At 40.4% G+C, this 21,046-nt stretch overlaps 1 protein-coding gene across 4 annotated transcripts in view; it reads left to right on the forward strand.

Moving 5' to 3' along the window:
* Positions 1-2,547: 2,547 nt before the first annotated feature.
* The window catches only part of PPP2R5E (protein phosphatase 2 regulatory subunit B'epsilon), a 156,670-nt gene continuing 138,171 nt past the window's right edge, over positions 2,548-21,046 (forward strand). For 2 of the 4 annotated variants that reach the window (XM_008138963.3, XM_028141621.2), the window contains exons 1-2: positions 2,549-3,118; positions 5,219-5,382. In XM_008138963.3, coding sequence (XP_008137185.1) covers positions 5,226-5,382 — 157 coding nt within the window. In that variant the 5' untranslated portion in view covers positions 2,549-3,118; positions 5,219-5,225. Of the gene's footprint in view, positions 3,119-5,218; positions 5,383-21,046 lie in introns of all 4 variants that reach the window. The other 2 variants (XM_054716006.1, XM_008138964.3) reach the window with 2 other exon arrangements.

Below are 21,046 nucleotides of genomic sequence, written 5' to 3' on the forward strand. Positions count from 1 at the left end.
TAGAAGTGTCAGTTCTGTCATTTGTTTGTTTTCCTGTGGTTTCTTTGCAGGGGACTCTGGTAAAGTCACTTGTTTATTTTCTATGGGTTTGTTTAATGAAACCTAGATAATATAATCAGTAAATCCACTTAACTGGACCTAGCAAACTTCAATATGTCACTACAAGTTGGCAGAGACTGACTGATGGGACCACCACACCCAACCCCTGGAAATGGGTAACTCCCACTTTTCCTTGAGGACATCTATGCTGTTCTAAGCCAAGAAACCATGCCATGGACGAAGTGCAGAGCTATATACTCATTCTGTATATAAAATATTAGTTGAGCTTAATGCTCTTTTTTTTTTTTCCAATTTGAATTAAGCATAAATAGATGTTCTTCTCCTACATCCCAAATGGATTGCCTTGCACTATTCCTGGAGTACACACACTCCTTGGATGCATGGACCTCCTTTAGAAACTATTAAGGAGGTACAGTGTCAAGGAACAGTTTCTCACATAGGCAAGGATGTTTTGATTTAAAAAGACCTGCTCATTTTAGTTACTCCGCCATTTTATAGAAAGTGAAACAGTTTTGAAATGAATTGTCTTTATAGAAACCCATAATTTGCAAGCAAAATTCCCACTCTACAAAATGTGAAATGTTCTAAGCAACAGCTGTGAGTTTTTCAAACGTGCACTACTCTTTAACGGTTCAACTGTTGCCAAGGGAAATTGAGTTGGCTTTAAAATCTTCCTTTAATTCTGCATTTCCCCTCAATCAAGAGATTGACTAAACAAGTTCTTGGACAGTGTTTTCATAAAGACTGGTAAAAGAAATTGAGATGTGGAAATTTAAGCTTCTTTAAGGTAGGAGGCTGGTATTTTAGCCAATTTTAGAGGGCCTCATGAACTTTATCAGAGCAAAAATGGGCACTGTTAAAAGTGGCCAATCATTTGGAGTCAGTAGGGGGAGCCTGCTTTCACCTGAGAGCCATCTTTTCCTGTTCCCAGTTCAGTTCAAGACTAGAATATTTTGTATCTTTCATGGCACAAAAATTTTCTTTTCTACTCAGGAGCCATTTCTGGGAATGAGCATAGAAATGTGTAAAACCTGTTGGTTAACATAAACAGGAGAAATATTCTTGCAATGCATTTTTATTTTTTTTGGGTCACCACTTGCACATATGGTATATATAGTTTTATTTATTTATGGTTCTATTTCCTATGGAAATAGATATGGATGTATGGAAAACATGATATAATACTGAGGGGGAAAACTAGGCTACAGAACAACGCATATTAAAAGAAAGAAAATACTGGAGGGCAGTACACTAAATTGCTAACAGTGGTTAAGGGATTATGAATGTTAATTATTCCCCTCCCCCCACTTATTAAGTTTTGAACAAAGTACCCTGACTTTGGAGTTAGCATTAAGAATTTCTTCCTGCCTTCCGTCCCCCCACCCCCCCGCCACCCCCTCCCGCAAAAGAGGTCTGTAGAGTGCATCCAAACAGAGCGAGTGTCCAAGAATATTATCTGGAAACGCACCATTTGGCCTAGGGTTCGCCAAGGACGCAAACACATTTCTAAATATTTTATCACTTGTTCTAGCTAGAGTTAAGGCTTCTCCACAAACTCCTTCTGATCCGCCCGGCCAATGAAAAGCTCCCAAGTTCGTACAGCTCGGCGCGGGGTTTTCTCTGAGCTCGGTGCAGTTGGAGGGACGGTGCGGAGCATCTGAGGGCCAGTCAGTGATCGCGGAGCGCGGTCTGCATCCCCACCTGTGTAAGCTACACGGAGCCGCCCTCGAACAAGGCTTGCAGGAGCGTCAGGGAGCGGATATCAAAAAAAGAGGTTTAGGGAAAAGGAGACGAGGTGAGAGAGAACTGGAAGCGATACCTAACCCTTGGCCAGGCCCCAGGGGCTCAGATTTCGGTGCCAGGTCTCCCACAAGGTTCAGCGGGGAGCGATTGCCGGGGGGGTTTCACAACAGGCTGCAAGGGGCCCATGTCCACGGGCGCGGGTGGGTATCTTATTTCTGTCTACGCGGCGCGGCTTTCTATCCTGAGTGGGGCTCCTCGAGCCCAGACGGGTCATCCTAGCCTCCGAAGGGGGCGGAATCCCAGCCGGGGGTGCCCCCACCCTTAGCCGATCGTGGCCTTGGAATCCTCGGGTTGAAGACGATCGCCGCCCGGAGGTTCCGCCATGCGCGGAAACCCACTTCATTGACCTGTCCGTCGCACTCCTCCCGGGTTTAGGGAGCTCCTCTCAGGCCTGGCGGCTGCACTGACCACCCTCTCCCAGCCACCCAGCCTCCTGGCGGAAGCGGCAGCAGCGCGGCCGGAGCTCGCGGCTGCATCCGGGTCCCTCGCCCTCAGCCCAATCCTCGCTCTCCTCTCTTCCCACCCTCCAGTTTCTCCGCCCCCCCGCCGCCAATCCCTGACCGGCTCTCAGCCGCACATGCTGGCATGGGAGTGAAGGCGGACGCCGGCCAATGAGGCCTCGCTTCCCGTTTGAAGCATCCAGTGAGTGGGCGCCGGGGGCGGGCGCTGCTGCCCAGAAGGTTCGGTTGCGCGTGTGCCATGGACTCAGCCGCCCGGTGATATTGACAATAGGAGAGAGAAAGGGGCATTGACGGGCACCCACTGCGGGTACCGAACGGCGACTCTGGCAGCGGCGGCTCCAGCTCCAGCGGCTCCTCCTCCTTCGCCTGCTGCCGCTGCGGATCCAGTCTTCCTCCCTCCCTTCCCCCTTCCCACGTCGTCGCCGCCGCCGCCAGGTCCGGGGCAACGAGCTGAGGCGCCGCCCGCCGGGAATGTGAGCGAGGAGCCACCGGCGGAGCCGCAACGGGGTCGGTGCCGATTTGATGGGACGGGCCCGTGGGGGAGGATCGTGAGGCCGCCGCCGCCGCCGCCGGAGCGCTGAGGTTCAGGTCCGGCCGTGAGGCCTAGAGGCGCCGCCGCCGCGGAACCGGAGGGACGCCGCGCCGGACAGCCTTCGCCCCGGGCTCCCTGCCGCTGCCCGGACCTCCTCCCGCAAGTCGGGGTCCCGCCACCCGCCCCCGCAGCGGCCCTCTCGCGCGTCTCCCGCCCCTCAAAGCCACAGATCATCTTCGGATTCTTCCCCTGAAGCTTCAAGGTAACTTCGTCCCTCCGGCACCGGGGTTCGCCCGCTTCTCTGCTTCCTCCCCGTCTTCCTGGGGAGCCTGCGGGGCACCCAGCCGCGGGAAGGCCTGGCCGGGGCCGGCGAGGAGTGCGGTGGACTGGGGTGCGGGAGAGGAGGGCCCGTCCCACTTGTCTGATTTTACCTGCAAAGGCTTCGGCTGATGCCTCTCCTGCACTCTTCGCCCTGACCGCTTTCCTCCACCTTCCGGCATTGGAGGCGTGTTCTCGGACCCCTTATCCCCTGACGGGGCGGGGAGAAAAAGGGAGATGGGTGTTGTGAGGGTTCTGTAGCAGCTTATCTTCAGGGCAGGGGGTGGGGGTGGGTAGGAGCCAAGTGAGTCTGTGAGCTGTCTCTGCAGACGAACCTCTTCCCCGTGGGTCTCCACCCCATTACCTCCTTTGGATTATCCTGAGCCTGGGAAATGCCCGGCGCTTAGAGGATGATAAAGCTTCGGGCGCCTGGGTCCAGGGCGAAACCTGTTTCCCCGGGCTTTGCCCCGCTGCTGCCGCACGTTCAGTTCTGCAGCGCTTCAGGGTTGAGATCCTTGACGTTTATTCTTGGCCGCGGACAGAAGGGCCAAGTGATTTAAAAAAAAAAAATGCTATCAATAAGCCACTTTTACAGGTGGGAGATGAGGAATAAAGAAGAGATGAAAAGAGTAATGGAGGAACAGGATTTACTGAAATATTGGGTTGTTACGGTTAAGTGAAATCTAAATAATTCACATACCACATGGGAAAAGCGGCCCCTAAATTCACAGTGTACAAATACGATGTGGAGCTTTCCGCTGATGCAGTCATTATGAAAAATTTTGAGTGATCTTCCTTCTTCTGTGGCCAGACAGAGTTTACAATTCCATTTTGAATCTGTCACATATTATTTAAGATGAACAGATAAATTTCTAAAAACTTTTTTTTAAAAATAAGAGAACCAGATTTTCAACCCTCAGTATCATATGGTTTTGTGTGGGGTTTTTTTTGTACGTGTGTTTTTGAATGTTTTTGTTATTTTTACTTTATCGGAAGCCAGGTTATTGAGATAACTTTTTATTCTTACAGGTTCAGAAAGAAACTAGCTTACCCTTTCATTTAAACATTTGTCTTATGTTTGGAATGACAGCATTTCCCCCATATACATTATTTCTATTCCAGCCTGCCATTAATCTTGCAGGGAAATAATGGCATCTTTTTAAATTGTTGAATGAAATTGAGCTTAACACGTTACTTTTAGGAAATAGCCTTCATTTTAATAATTTGACAGGATTAAAAAATCCAAAAGAACTGTTCAGTTTCATCAGTCTGAACATTATTAATATTTGATAATGACTTCAAGGGAACTCAGCTTGGTTGTCTACGTGGGCTGTGGATTTAAGTTTTCATTTCAACTTTGGTGCATGATTTCATCATAGTTTTGCTTATTAAGCTTTAATAACTTAAGATGCCTTCATTAAAAAAGATGTCTTTGAAATGATTTTAATTATGCCTTTTATGTGTTCTGTTTAAAGTAATGTAGCCTGTTCTTATTTGCAGTGTGTTGTAGTTTATCATAGCAAACACAGCCAGCAAATTGCATTAAAAGTCATGCCTAGATAGTTTTAGTAATTGTAAATGTCACTTGCTGCGATACATTGGTGTAAAGCTTGAAGTACGATACGGGTTCCATTCATAATATTAAATATCTTGGGAAAATGTATTAATGGAAGTTTTCCAGCTGTAGAATACCTCTAACATTACTTCAGGAATCTCAAGATGAGAAGAGCTTTATAGTTAGAAAATGAGTAGATAGCATAGAGTTCTTCAAGTCTAAATGAGCATCTTTAATGCTTATCATAGCAGGGACGGCATAATACATTAGAATTACAGTATTGCTTATATGATAGTTATATCACTTCTGTTTGTCACCAAATTTTTATGTTTTCTCATTGAATATGTCTTTCCTTAGTTGACTTTATTTGCTTTCTTTATTACATATTCCCATTTTCATGAATATTATATATGGGAATTTTAGAATTTGTGCAACTCACATTTATGCTTTAGCCTTGGGAATATGTTTACGTTACCTCTTTCTCTTCAGTAGGGATATGTCCTCAGCACCAACTACTCCTCCATCAGTGGATAAAGTAGACGGATTTTCTCGGAAGTCCGTCAGAAAAGCCAGACAGAAGAGGTCGCAAAGTTCCTCACAGTTTCGGTCTCAAGGCAAGCCTATTGAGTTAACACCTCTGCCACTGCTGAAAGGTAAGGCTCATGACCAGGTGATGGGTTCCTTTTCAGTTGATCTTTTTATATATATATATATATATTTATATATATATATATATATATAATTTCCTTTTTGTAGAGTTTCATATTTGTTAAATTTTTGTGTCACAAATTGAGGGATGGGAGATTTCAGATTTGTTGAAGTTTTTGGTGTGTGACCAGATACACGCTTTCTCCCTTTTAAAGGGCTCAATTTAATATAAATAACTGTGGATAAATGAAAAAAACTCATTATCAGGAGGATCTCTCACATTGATAAGTAGGAAAATTGACTGCCAGAGAAACTTTAAGATGTCTGGGTCTGTATTTTTCATTTGACACTTCAATGTACATGCTGTGTGCAATGACAATTTCAAATTGTACAGTCTTAATTACAGGAAGTAGACCTAATAGAGGAGATGGTACCATTAACTTACATATAAAAAATGATGTTTGAAAGATTTCATTTTTAAAAATCAAGAAAAAGATGGTCAGGTAGTAATTGATTACATACTTCTTGTTTTCAGATAGTACAAATAAAAAGTATATGTGATGATTATATTTGTTTAATAATATTTTTCTCTTTACATTGGAATAAATTAAGGACTAGTTTTTAAATATGAACTTGTATTTTCTAAATTAGGCCTTTCAACTTTTGTTCAGGTAGGTGGATACTTTTGGTTCCTTTTTAAATTTTTATCTGTTTGCTTTATGTTCATGAACAGGCATTGTTTGAAATGTGTTGAAACATAGCACCTATGTCATGGAATCTATCAGAATCTGCCTTTGAAGGTAGAGTTTTGTCTGCCTCACACTTAAGAGCGAAGAGAAAGGGGACATGCACAACATAAGGCACGATAGTGGCTTAGAGGAAATCAAAACCTGGTTTGCTAGTTCATTCATGAACATTTATTTCTGTAACTGTGAAACCAGAGGTTATTATAGAAAAAACTAGATTGACTAGAGGATCCTTAAAATTTAGCTTAGGATAATTTAAGCTTGTATTTTTTTACATGTGAACATTTTTTTTTTTTAAAGGGAGGGAGATTCATAAATGAGATTCTAATATTTATACTTGAAATCAGTGGACACTAAATGAATACTGATTATTGTAAAGATGGTATGTTTACCAGTCAGTAAAGATGACCTTTTATGAGTTGGGAGGGGAATATTCTGGCTAAAGATTTTGCTTAAAGAAAAAAAATAGTCTTTATGAGACTTTGGAAGAAAAATGAAAAAAACTCTCTAGGGATAAAATTAACCATGCTTGAAATACAAAGTTGGGAGGCATACATTGGATTCTTTAGTTACTTATTTACTCTGATATAATAAAAGCTTATATGCTAAGTGTTTGGTTGACCAGTCGGCTGTTCAACCAATCTAAGTATAATATGCTAATGATATGCTAAGACTGCTCAACCGCTTGCTATAATGTGCACTGACCACCAGGGGGCAGACGCTCAATGCAGGAGCTGCCCCCAGCCTGCAGGCCTAAGGCCAGTCAAAGCGGGTGCTAGTGAGGGGGTGGAGGGGGCCATCACCCTGCTGGGCAGGGCGCCTGGCAGAGGGAGCACCTGGTGGTGCCAGTGGCGAGCGGATGGATGGCACCAGGCCGGCCAAGGCGGGTACTAGTGGGGGGAGCTCCCTCCCTCTGCCCCCCCCCCCCCCATCACCCTGCCATTGCCCCACAGATGGGCCCTGATTGCTGGCCAGGTCTAGGAACCCTACCCATGCATGAATTTCCTGCATTGGGCCTCTAGTTAGAATATAATCTCCTTTGGTTTAGGAACCTTGTTTCTCTTATCTCTAGTTCCTACATCAGTGCCTAATACATAGTTGGCATTCAATAAGTCTTTGTTAGTAAATGAATGAACATTGTTAGTTGACATCTAGGTTATTAGTAATAGTAGGATAGACATTTATTTTTCTTTCCTAAATATTAAAATTTTTTTCCCCCATATCCAGGCCATGAAAATTTTAACTTGTAATTTATACAAAATTATAACCTTGTTTAATGAAGACTTTATTTATAGAGGGATCAACTTGTTGAGTATTCACTTAAACTCCTGAGAATGGTTTTTTGCTCTGGAAATTCTGCATGTTTCAAGTTGAAAACTGCAGTGGTATCTTGTGGTAAGAGGATGGAGTGTATTTCATATATGACATATTAAGAGTGATTCCTTTTACTTAAGGAGATTCGTCATTTCCATTTTACAGAAGTTAAGATGTTAAGTGCAGTGAAACCCCATTTTTGTGCTGCTGTTTGGGCATTGAATCATGGGTTGATCAGATCACCAGACTTTTATTCTAAAGGATGATATTGAAAAATAAAATGTAAAGAGTTCTAATTTTAATTTTTGTACCTCCTTTTCCCTTGCTCATCCCCAATACATGCACTGGCCCTATCACATCCTTGTTTTGAGATCTTGCTTTTAAGAGTGAATGAACCACCTCTTTAGGTTTTGAGCCTTGTTAGTTTTGTAGCATTTTCTTTTTGAGCCACAGAGAGAGGTGAAGAGGTGAATGAGAAAACTTCTTTTGTCTAGGTTTTTGAATTTATTGCACTTCAAAGAAACAAAATCTGAATTGAGGATTTTGCCAGTTTCAGGAGTATCATAGGTGGTTCTTTGTCCAGGGCTCTTACCTTGCTCTTTGTAGGTGGGTTTCAGGGGGCCCTTGACCCTCTTGAAATTCTAGATCAGGGGTCCTCAAACTTTTTAAACAGGGGCCCAGTTCACTGTCCCTCAGACCATTGGAGGGCCGGACTATAGTTTTAAAAAAACTATGAACAAATTCCTATGCACACTGCATTATCTTATTTTGAAGTAAAAAAACAAAATGGCAAAAACACCCGCATGTGGCCCGCGGACCGTAGTTTGAGGACGCCTGTTCTAGATGGTATTTTATGTCTGTGTGCAGATTGACATTTTTCAGGGCAAAGGCTTTAGAGCTTTCAGCAGATTTTCTCCGAAGGCTAGGGAACCGCTGCTTTGGGTGGTTTTCCTTACTCAGAGCAGAGAGAGATAACTTGTCATATAATCCCTTTCTGTAGAAAGGAGACCTCATGAGGTTTCTTCTGCATGTCTCTCCCGATTTTTAATTCTTTTTTATGTCAGAAAGAATTCTAAAAGGTGTTTGAAGGTAGAAGTTACTGCATGACTATAGGGGGGTTGTTTGAAAAATTAAGCTAGGTAACTAGGACTACCAATGGTAAAATTGTGCCTATGAAAAAGCATTTTCCTGGAATAGCTGGGGACCTGGAAGAAGTTGGGAGGAGAAACTCAAGTTATCTTTGCTGGTGAATAAATAGTTTAGAACGAGAAGAGAAGCAGTGGCTGTTGGTTCTGCTGTGTGCCAGGCGATGTAATATATGGTGTCACATTGAGCTTCCCAACAACACCAAGAACAGGGTGTCTGCAGTTAACTGAGCCAAGTAACTTGCCCAGTCCTGCAGAGAGAGCCAGGGTTGGGACCCCAGGCCCGTCAGGTTCCAGAGCCAGTGCCTATTATGCGCACTAGCAGTAGATGAACACAGGTGAGCATGGGGGCTAATTGCCATCTTGCTCATGTTGGGCTGGGATTATGTACTAAGTGAATCATCTTACTACCTTTGGAAGGAACCTGAAAATTGTGAGGATACTGAAGTGATAAGAAAGAGAAGCAGAGAGAAGGGAAGAACAGCCAGGCAGGCAGTAGCACTGTGGGAAGATATAGGTAGGTGGTGATGGGGAAGACTCATGGTAGAGTAGTGGGCCTCAGTGTAGCCAAGAGGCAGGCAGGAAGGGTAGCCAGCACCTCACAATGGTGGGGAGGGGGAAGATGCTGCTCTGGACTCCAGTAGGACTCAAATACTGTCACAGTAAAGGCATGTCAGCCACGGGGAGGTTAGGGTTTGGTAAACTGGTAGCATTCTGGCAGTGGTGTCCTTTACCATTCATCTTTCCATTTAGGGGAATTAGCTTGTTATAGGAAAGGGTGTAGGTTCAAGTCCAGGCGATTATCCTAGCTTGGTGAACTGAGCTTGGTGAACTGAGTGTTGGAGCTTCAATTTCCATTCTTATAAAATGGGACTGATACTTTCCGAGGTGGTAGTGAAGGGTGAGATCAGGTGGGTAAACTGCCTAATGTGTGTTTGGTTGCTCAATAAATATTCCTTCTGTTATCATTCTGTTTGTCATCCATCTTTCTTTGAGTTACTCCTCTGAACCTGCATCTTGTTTCAGAACACCAAGTGTTGTAAGGGGAGATCTGGCCGAGGTTCATCCATTTATGTGGGCACCATGAAAGACTTTCATTTTATGGTGATGTTATATTATAATTTAATTAATTCGTGGTTGTTTGTGCCTGGAACACTGTTCAAAGTAAAATGGTAGAACATTAAAAAGAAAGTGGAGAAAATTGGGACTTGGCATCATTTCAGGAAAAGTACTGTCTTCTAATAAGGAAGATACGGGCTTTTGAATTATCCTTTTTTACTAAAGCATCCTTAGAAGAAGATATCTGGAAATAGAAGGGGGTATTTCTCTGTCACATTTTATAAGGACATACAGTGAGGCTTCTGAGTGGGTTCAGGCTTCTAAGGAGCTATCTGAAATTATCAGTTTGGAAGTCATAGATATCGTGTGACTTGCACGATATAGGCATATAACACTTTCTTTTTGAATGAATATTTTGGAATCCAAGGACATTTGTAGCAAAAATGAGTTTCTTTTGAGGGTCAGGAAGCTACTTCAGTCTTTGTCTCATCAAGATAATTTTCCAAAAAGACAGTGATGCATCAAAAGGACTGGTGTTTTTACCTAATTTGTGAGCAAAAGTCAAAATGACTTGAAAGCACATTGATACAAGGGACTTTTAAAAATGAAGGACATTTTTGGGCTCTCTGTTCTGCCCTGTCCTTCCATGCTTCCTTCCATCTACATTTGATCTCCATCTACAACTAATACAATGAACTGGTGTTTTTAACAGTAACCAGTCATCTAGAAATAATATTCCTTTCACTTTAAGAAAGCTTAAGGATATTTTAATCAAAAACAATTAAGATGATGTTCTAAAACTTAGTTCTGAAATTTACTTGGATGTGGCTGGATAGGGGAGATCTGTTTGTAAGGTTTCAGGTATGAGGAACTTTGACATAACCTTTGGATGTTGAGAAAGTGTACTTCACTAACTAGGTTTAGTTTTTCCTTAAAAGATTTTGGATAGAGCTATAGTTTGTTGTGTTTAGATTTATATCTTAAAATTGTAAAAGGCATTTCAACTAATAGTGGAATTTATTTAGGCTTTTCTGGTTTAGTGGGATGTTCTAGAAATGGTGTATACTTTAGGTGCCCTTGGGCTTGGGAGTAGTAGACCCTGTACTCATATTCTTGAATTATGGTGCTGCTTGAATGAAATAAATCAAGTGCAAATGATTTTCAAAGTATATATGAAGCAAACAGCAATGAAAGGAGTCTACATATGGCCTGGCTAAATAGTCTCTTCCAAGGGCCTTAAATTCTAATTTTTGTAATTGTGCTGTGGGCTGTATAATCCAGTCAGTTCATTCATCAAATTTCTGAACAGTATGATGCACCAGGCACTGCCCTCGGAACACAGTAATGAGCAAATCAAGAAGGTTGATGTTCTTCTTCTCAAAAGGTCATTATAGGCCATTATTATAGCTGGAGGTCAGAGACTGATGGGGCTGTTTACATTGTCAGGACCAAATCATTCAGGTAGGGATAAAATTTGTCCTTGATCCTGTCCTTGTACATATCTGTAAATATACAACTATAGAATATATAAACTACCCATAAACTCCTTAGTTGTGAGAAATAATATTTTCCTCTCATGCTTAGGTGTTCCAGTGTTGTACTTAAAAATTTTTTTTGTTCTTTGTGATGATTAATAGCACTATAATTACATTGAGATAGTCTTATCATTGGAGTTGGAATTAGAAAAAGTTCTTTTGTCATGGTAACATCGTGCTTGTCATTTTATGATACTGAGGTTTCTTTGAAAGTAACTGGAAGATTACTCTGAGATAGTCTTATTGTTGGATTTGGAATTGAAAAAGTTCTTTTTTCTTGTTATGGTAACATCGTGCTTGTCATTTGATGATACTGAAGTTTCTTTGAAAACAAATCACTTAATTATTGCTTCCTTTAAAATAATATTACCAGTTTACTTTCAGATTATAAATGTGCAGTGTACAAAATGTCTTTTTAAATTTAAATAAAATCCATCAGCATGTCTAGCTATATGCTCTATAGGTGGCCCTGTGTTATTGAAGTTTATGATCTTAAGTTTTCATGTGTTTTAATTCACTGGGTTATGAACTGCTGCTTGGAATAGTGGGGGACATAATACAATAGATTGAATTCATTAAAAGAATAAATGTTTAGAAGATTAGAGCTAGAATTACTGTCAGCACCAGTTGAAGTTCATTAAATGAGGATGCAAGCAACAATAAAAGTACAGTTAGGCAAAGCAATTAACATTGGTGATGTTATGGTTACTATGAAGATTGGAAAAATAAATAATTGAAAGTATTTTAAATTTGATAATTTGAATGAAGTTAAAAATTGAGTCCACCTCCTTGTCACTTGCTAATTTTAAATTTTCTCGAGCTATTATGATTTAAATTATTTTTTGTTATCTGTGCTGCCTTCTGTGGGTGGTGAAAATTGAGTGGAGTGAGTGCTTTTCATTCTGTACCAGTGCTTGAAGCAGAACTGGATTTGAGATGGTTTACGTAAGCGGGAACGCCTTGACCTGTGGGAGAGTCCAACAAAATAAATAAAAGGACTGTAGAGTTTGGAGTCTTTGACAGTTTGGAGTCTTAAGTGACCACTCTTGTACCTTAATGGTTAATGAATTTCAAAAATAATTTTAGAATCATTTTATGATTAGTCAAATAATGTGCAATCTTGTGAGTGCAAGTTTATATTTAATATCAACATAGTATTGGTGAAATTATATTTTTTTAAGGTTTTACTTAATGGAATATTATTTTTCTTTTGCATGGTAATGTAAATAGAACACTACACCTACATTTTTTGTCTAGAAAGATTCCCCTGTTATTTTTTAGCAAGTTTGTTTATAATTTTGTACTATCTCTAAAGAGAATAATTTTTTCACATTGGGGTATCATAGTTCTTTGTGTCTTTCTCGGTGAGATAGTCATGAAGTTTTGCTTGATTCATTTGAAAAAGATGAGAGATCAAAAACTTTTCCATAAGGTGATTTTGAGGATTATGTTAATATAGCTAATGTTTAGAGTAGGTTCCAGATCATGGTGTTATATAAATGTTAGCTGTCTTTGCTGTTGTCGTTGATGTTATTATTATTTATTTATAAATACTACTGATGGGTATTTTAAGATCTGGGTTTCAAGTGGATATATATATATATTTTTTCCTTTAAGATATTTTTATTGATTTCAGAGAGGAAGGATGAAGGAGAGAGAGATGGAAACATCAGTGATGTGAGGGAATCATTGATTGGCTGCCTCCTGCACACCCTCACACTGGGGTTCGAGCCAGCAACCCGGCATATGCCCTGACGGAGAATGGAACCATGACCTCCTGGTTCATAGGTCGACATTCAACCACTGAGCCATGCCATCTGGGCTAAAGTGGATCTTTTAAAGATGATTTATTTCCGTTTTTTATATTTAGGGAAGCGGCTATTTGTTTTTTAAACTCCATTAAGTCTATCATAGACTAAATTGTTTAAGTGAAACAATATATCACTATCTATTGCATTTGCTACTGAACTTTAAAAAGCATTTAAAAAGCATTTTTGAGTGAAGTAACGTTTGGAAGCTGTCAGAGTCAGTACACTACCAGACCCAAGGACTAGACTAATCAAGTGTGAGCTGCTTTGCTCTATGGCAGATGTTAAAAGTTTGTGTTCACCTGTCTTCCCCAGTTGGTATGGGTGATGTGTTGGGGGAGATTGGGGAGATGGATATGTGTGATGACACTGAACATTATCACTGTGAATCATGGGGAGGGATTGTTGGTGGTTGCTAAGCGGTTGGTGAATGTTACCTGGACAGATAGGAAATAGCTGGTAACCTAACATCTTTCATGGAGTGGGAACATTGAAAAAAAATGAAAGAAAGAATCTAAAAAAAATATCTAACGATGTTGCTAGGAGTTTTGCAAAAGTATCTTTGGAGCAGGTGGCTTAGAATATGAATTTTACATGTGTTAGAAATTTTTCTTCATCTGTGAGTTTTTACCTAGCGCTATTTTTATGAACTGAAATTATGAATTTGTTGAGCATCTATAATTGTGATTAGCAGGGAAACCTGTAGTTAGTCTTTATTTAGATCTAGAAAATTTGGGAAGTTATGGTTATTACAATGTCCAAACCACTCATTTCTCATACTTACCTCAATGATAATGCATGTTGTCATTGATATGCCTTCACATTCTATTAAGAGAAGAAAATGTATTCAACCCCAGTGGATGTTTTTCCTTTCGTAATAAATTCAAATAAAATAAGTGTGAATGAAAATATTCACAAAAGCAACATGTACATATAATTTTGAAGTAGGTATAGAATGAGGGGACCAAGGTTCCAAGAAATAACTGGCAGTTCAGAGTCTAGTAAGTGTGGTTGAATTGGAATGTCAATCAGAATTCTTCTTTTCAGGTTATCTTCCTGAGCTGGTAGGTGCTGATGTTTCTGTTCTACCTTTAGTTCTTACTTTTTATTTTAAAGATTTTAAATAAAGACTCTAAGACTTAACAATGAGAGCCTCAGTTGAGGCAGGACACTGTAGGTGTATATACTGTTTGATTTCAGCTTTATTGAAGAAAGAGACAGTCCCCTATAGTTGTTCTCTCCCCCATCCCCATCCATCTGTTAAAAAAAAAAAAAAAGAATTTTGACATTTATTTTTTCCTTCTCTCTGAATTTTTTCTTCCTAAGTCATTTTGCAGGTAGGTTTGCTTGGGACAACATCTAGAGCTATGGCCAGGTTGGAAATATAAAGGTAGAGTGGGAGGCTAGGTAGACTGATGATGAAGACAAAGATATTGCGTGTCCAGCAGGTAGAGTCATGGAAAGTGGATAGGTTTGTGAGCCAGACAGTCCTAGAATTCCAGCCAATTTTCCTTGCCTGTTCGGTGACCTTGGACAAATGATCTTAGAGCCTCAGTTTGCTCATCTGTAAAGTGGTGATAATATCTGCCTTGCAGGATTAGTTTGAGAGGTGATATATATGAAATGCCCAGACCAGTGCTGACACATGGTAGGCACTTGGTAATTAATAGTTGTTATGTTATTTCCATCCTTGAGGTCAGGATTCATGTCCATTCATGATTGAATTCCCATGGTCTAGGATAGTGGTCTGCAAACTCATTAGTCAACAGAGCCAAATAGCAACAGTACAATGATTGAAATTTCTTTTGAGAGCCAAATTTTTTAAACTTAAACTTCTTCTAACGCCACTTCTTCAAAATAGACTTGCCCAGGCCGTGGTATTTTGTGGAAGAGCCACACTCAAGGGGCCAAAGAACTGCATGTGGCTCATGAGCCGCAGTTTGCCGACCACTATCCAGGTCTAGGATAAGTGCTCCCTTCACATCTACTCTGCTCAATGAGTTCCTGTTGAGTGAAACCATCCTTTCAGTGAGGAAGGGAAATCTTCATGTAGAGGGTGTCACAAAAAATGTATACACACTTTGAATGATTATAAGGTCAGTGTTTGTTAACATACAGTTCATTTTCAAAATTTAAAAGAATCTACAGAAATGAATAATTTTTTTTGTCAATGCCTGTTTTCAAACTGATGGCTGTCCTGGTACAGGCACTGCTGATAACAGGAAGCAATGGAATGGCAAACATTAAAAATAATCTCATTTGGTATTTGTGTACCCTCAATTTGTCTACTATTGCTGGTTTTGTACCATAAGCTTTCTCTTTTATGTATCCCCATAAAAAAAGTCTAATGGAACTTTAGGATAAATTTTCTTAGTTCAAAGCTTAGTCTGGCTTCACTCATTATTTCAAATCAGCTAAACCTGAAAAGGAGTGAAAAATTAAGTGAGTTATCAGCTGTTAAAGTGTGCATACATTTTTTTGGGACTCCCTATATGTAAAATGGTGCTAACTTATAAAATCACTTCTTACTCATTCCTTTTTCTTTTCTGGTTTGCATTTTAAATACTCTTTTAAAGAATTTTTTAAAAACGAAGAGTGTTTTTGTACAATGTAGTTGTGTAATAAACTGAGCATGGCTTTAACTACAAAGTTTTATGATTATGGCCCACTCTGGTTAGCCAAAAAGGTGCTGCTTTGGACAGAACAGAGTCTCGGGATCTGAAAGGCTTACGATAATCAAAGGTTGCCAAATGCTTTGATAGGATCTGGGCATAAGTTTCATTTTCTGGTTTTATCCTCAGTCATTTTGGCTCTGATTGAGAGAGTTAGCAGTGTCTGGTGTGTAAGGAGATAGGGAATGAGTATTGAATGAATGAATGAATGAATGAATGAATATGCTGATTGTTCAGATATCAAAATTTAGTGGGGCCTTTATTAGATAGTATTTATTTCATCAGCTGTGGAGAGCAGAAATAGTATACAAACATTGAATGAATTTCAGTGTAGCAGCCTTGACAAAAAACTCAGTTCCTGTCACATCTCGGGTTTAGACCAGATAGAGATTTGCTGATTCACTAGAACTGTTGCTGGCACTAACTTAACACTTTTGCTACTCTCCTTGGAATACACTGTAGATAAAAGTTTTCTTTTTTTTTTCCATTTTTTGGTTAATCCTCTCCTGAGGACATTTTTTTCTATTGATTTTTAGAGAGAGAGAAAGGAATGGAGGGAGGGAGAGAGGCGGGGAGAGAGAGAGAGAGAAAGAGAAACACCATTGTAAGAGAGACATATCAATTGGTTGCCTCCCTTATGCACCCTGAGCAGGACCCTGACCAGGACCAGGGTTTGAGCCTGCAACCCAGGTACCTGCCCTTGACTGGGAATCAAACCTGCGACCCTTCAGTCCTTGGGCCAGTGCTCTAACCAAATAGCCACACTAGCCAGGGCATAGAGAACTTTTCACTGGGCTGGAACCCAGTGTAGCATTACCTTTGTGTAGTCTCCGCTGGGTAGGTTTGTGGGGGATGTGTGAGTGGAAGAGTGAGCTGTGGGAGAGTATAATATTCTAGTCCTTTCTCTCGCTCTGGCCCCTCTTGCCTTATAGGGATTTCTGTCAGCTCAGAGGCACTGGTTCTGGCTCCTAATGATTAATGAAAGATGAGTGCTCTAAGAGTTACTTCTCTGGTCCTCTGTAGTTTCTCCTTCCTCTTAGCTGGATAGACTTTTCCCTTCACTCAACCTGTCTTCACTTTTGTTTGATATGTATTTAGGACATTTAAAAATCTTATTTTAATTCTGGCCTTAGGCAATCATAATTAAAAAGGAAAAGTTTCTGTTTGCTGTTGCAGGAAGTCTGCTCTTTCCATCCTGTGCCTCCCATCCCCTATAGTTGGTACATTTTTTAATACTCAAGAAGAAGCGAATTTTAGATTATTCATGTTTCTATTCCTTCATTAGTGAGGATAATTAAGAGGTGCAAAGATTTGATGTGGTTTGCTAAATTTATAAGTAATAGGGGTTCCTATATTTGAAAAGCTGTATACAGTATTTGGGAAGTTTTTTTACTAAAACACTCATTTCCCGGGCTCTTCATTTTGCTATACATAATTTGATAAGACTATCTGTGTCTTTGTCCTTTGTACTTGAATGAGGTTCAGTGTATATAGAACCCTTCTGAATAGACCCTAGGGGGCCTTTCTTTGGTGAGCATATCTTCTGAAACGTAGATAATTAGGATCTGTCTCCAGGAATTTTTTTCTTCTCGAAAATTCATTTCCACATGTCAAATATAAAGTAGGCCCAAAAACTGTAGCGAATGCTTTCGTTTAACCATCCAATTTCTGTTTCAGTTCCAAAAAATGTAATTTTTCTCCCACCCATTAGATACTTTTTTTTTTGAGGGAGAGTGGGGTCATTGATTGCTGTTTAGTTCTTTTTGGTGATAATAGATGAGCGGTTTCAGAAATCCAGCCAGCCAGCATATAATAAATATTAAAGTTAGATTTTTATAGAGTTTGAAAAGCTCTGACAGCAGAACACACATATAGAATGCATTCTACTTAATTTATAAGGTAGCTTGAAAGAATTATAAATGTTTTTGTTTTTAAAATTGTGGTGTCAGACATAACTTTTAAGAGAGAAATAGTCTGGAAGGAGATAAAAAGAAACTGTAAACAGTGGTTATCTTTGGGAAAAAGAAGTGGAGGGTTTCACCTCCTACCTTGACAATGAAAAAAATTAATTATAACACAGAAAAGTAGTTGTGTCTGTTTTCAAAACTAATAGAAAGTAATCAAGGAATAAACTACTGGGAATAAAAGAATTCATTGAATATTGGTGATCATTACATTAGACCTTTGTATAATCAGTTGTAGCATGAGGAGTCCTTCCATATAGCATAAATGCTTATTCTCATAATTAATCAAATTAGCAGTCAGGTTAATAATCAAAGTGTTATCTGGTGTATGTTTGTTCTTTTATCCACCCACCATCCTCCGTTAACCTATCTATCTGTATCAGCCAAGGAAGAGAAGTCCAGTTTGTGATATCTTCAACATTATTGGTTTCTTTTCTATAAGCTTTAATTGCTCATCTCTCTAGATTACCTTGAAAAAGCATTATTTTTGATGTTCAGCAGGAGGGTAAAGTACTTAGTAATTTTCAGAAATGGTGTGTGGGGTATTGAAAAGAGAAATTCTATTGGTGTGAAATCTTTTGTTCTCCCTGTTTTCTGAGATTCTTACCTTGGTATTTCATTGCATAAAGAACTCAGCTCCTCGGCTGTCATACCACACTTTAATGAGCTACACTGTAATTTGTGACTTTTGCTCTCGTCTGTTCTAATTAGCTCATTTGACTAGGCAACATCATGTCCATTCTCTAACAATTTACTTTAGAATTAAAATTTTGTTTTTATGTAATGCCATTAGAGAAGCGAAGAGAGCTTAGTGGTTTGCATTTGACTTGAGGGGTAAAAAATATTGAATCAGCTTTTGCTGCATAAGAAACCACTCCAAAACTTGGTGGCTTAAAAAACAACAGCCATTTATTTAGTTCACCATTCTGTGTTTGGGCAATTTAGGCTGGTTTCATATGTGTGATGGTCCTGATCGCCAATGGGCTCACTCCTTTTATTTTATTTAATTTATGTTTTTATTGATTTTAGAGAGAGAAAGGGAGAGGGAGAGAGAAACATCAATATGTGAAACATTGATCAGCTGCCTCCTGCACGCCCCCTACTGGGGATTAAGACCCAGAATTGATCCAGCTACCTTTCAGTGCATGGGAGGATGCTCAACCAACTCTGCCACATCAGCCAGGGCTGGGTTCACCTACAGTCAGCTGGCAGTTGATGGTTTCTTTCGCATACCTGATGGCTGTGGCTACAGAGGTGTCTGGGCTGTGTGAGTCTTATCATCCAGCAGATTAGTCTGGGTTGTGGGGTTTTCTAGAGCAGTAAGAGAGGGCAAGTGCAAATGCTTAAATACTTTTAAAATCTCTACTTTCATTATGTTTGCTGTTATTCCATTGGTCAAAGCAAGTTTCAAGGTCAGCTGAAATTCCAAGGGTGGAGGAAGATTCTACCTCTTAGTTGGAAGAACTCTAAAATTATACCACAGTGGCATGAATACAAGGGAGAAAAGATTTTGTGGCCATTTTTGCATTCTGCCACAGATATTCTGAAGACTCCAAAAACCAATGGATATTTTTGAAAAATATCTAGAATCCAAACACTTCTCACTGCCTCCTCCTATTCCAAACCGCTATTATCTTTGCTCCTAACAGGTACCCTGCTTCCTCACTCTTGCCCCCTGTGCAATATGCAGCAGCCAGAGCAAACTAAAAATGGTCAGGTCATTTCCCTCCTCTATTCAGAATATTCCATTGGCTTCTGCTCTCATTAAGAATAAAATTTAAATTCTCTCTTGAGGCTTCAAGACTTTACATGATATGGCCCTTTCTCTCACTTCAGATCGCTCACCTCCTAACACATCCTATTCCAGCCACACTTCGCTCCTTGCTCTTTCTCAAAGGCACTAAACATGCTCTTGCGTTAAGGCTTTGTATTTGCTGTTTTTTGCCAGATATTCAGCATTGGCTCCCTCCTCCACTTCTTTTAAGTCTTTGTTTATGTTGCCCTCTCAGAGAGGCCTTCACTGACATCCTACATAAATTAATGTTCATTCTTACCAATTTCTGGCTTCTTTATTTTATTCCATAGCGCTTTTCACCACCTGACAGCTGAATATTTTCTGTATCCTCCAGTTAGACTGTAAACTCCATGAGGACAGCAACTTTGAGTGTTTATCCCTAGTTTCTAGAACAGTGCCTGGCACAGGGCATATACTCCCTCAGCCTCAGTGAAATAACTGTTAAGTGAAATTCATCGTCTGGTTTTGGAGGTGGCTCATTCCCAGAGCTGGTAAGGCCTGAGGCAACTTATCTCCTTCCCTTCCCTGATGCTCAGCTGGACTAACATAAATGACATTTAATGAAGTGTCCATTGATTCCCCTTAAAAATTTAAGCAATTTTAAGCTGATGATATTTGGATCCTTTTTCCTTTTTTTTTGTTAATCCTCACCTGAGGATATTTTTCCATTGATTTTTTTTTAGAGAGAGTGGAAGAGAGAGGGAAAGACAGAGAGAAACATCAATATGAGAAAAACACATTGATTGATTGCCTCCTGCATGAGCCCTGACCAGGGCCCGGGCCAGAGAGGAGCCTGCAACCGAGGTATGTGCCCTTGACTGGAATCAAAGCCTGGACTCTTTGGTCTGCAGGCCGAAGCCCTATCCACTAAGCCAGTGGTCGGCAAACTGCGGCTCGCGAGCCACATGCGGCTCTTGGCCCCTTGAGTGTGGCTCTTCCACAAAATACCACGTGCGGGCGTGCACGTACAGTGCGATTGAAACTTCATGGCCCATGCGCAGAAGTCAGTTTTCGGCTCTCAAAAGAAATTTCAATCGTTGTACTGTTGCTATTTGGCTCTGTTGACTAATGAATTTGCCGACCACTGCACTAAGCCAAATCAGCTAGGGCTTGAACCATTTTTCTTTATAAATACCTCATTTCATGGGTTTAGAAATATAATCATTCCAGTATATGCTGATGGTTTACAAAAATATATAAGTATACATATGTACGTTTTTTGCAGAGGGTGGCACACAGAGCAGACACTGTAGGCCAGACATGGAAGCTCAGGTAGTTGTGGTGTTACTAGCTTCTCCTTGGACTCTTGAAATTCCTTAAGTCCCTCCAAGTCTCTATCTTTTTTTTTTTTTAAGATCTGTCCCCCAAATTTCTCAGGCCCCACTGGGCCAGGCTTCCTCTGAGCTTTAGCTAACCCAGGCTTACAGTTGCTGTACTTCAAGTGTAATTTGTCTCTCAAGTGGCTTTCTTGTAGCTGCTTCTGAGGCTTTGAATCTGAATTCTATTGGTCCACAGGAGTTAACCGTTTGCAGGTATGTGTTTGTAACATATAGCAAACCTCTAATTTGGAATAATGAGATGGAGATGGGAATGAGTAGGAGGAAGGGCAGTCTGGCTTAGTGAAACCTCTC

This window comes from Eptesicus fuscus, chromosome 5 (genome assembly GCF_027574615.1).
Source record: "Eptesicus fuscus isolate TK198812 chromosome 5, DD_ASM_mEF_20220401, whole genome shotgun sequence".
NCBI classification, from domain to species: Eukaryota; Metazoa; Chordata; class Mammalia; order Chiroptera; family Vespertilionidae; genus Eptesicus; species Eptesicus fuscus.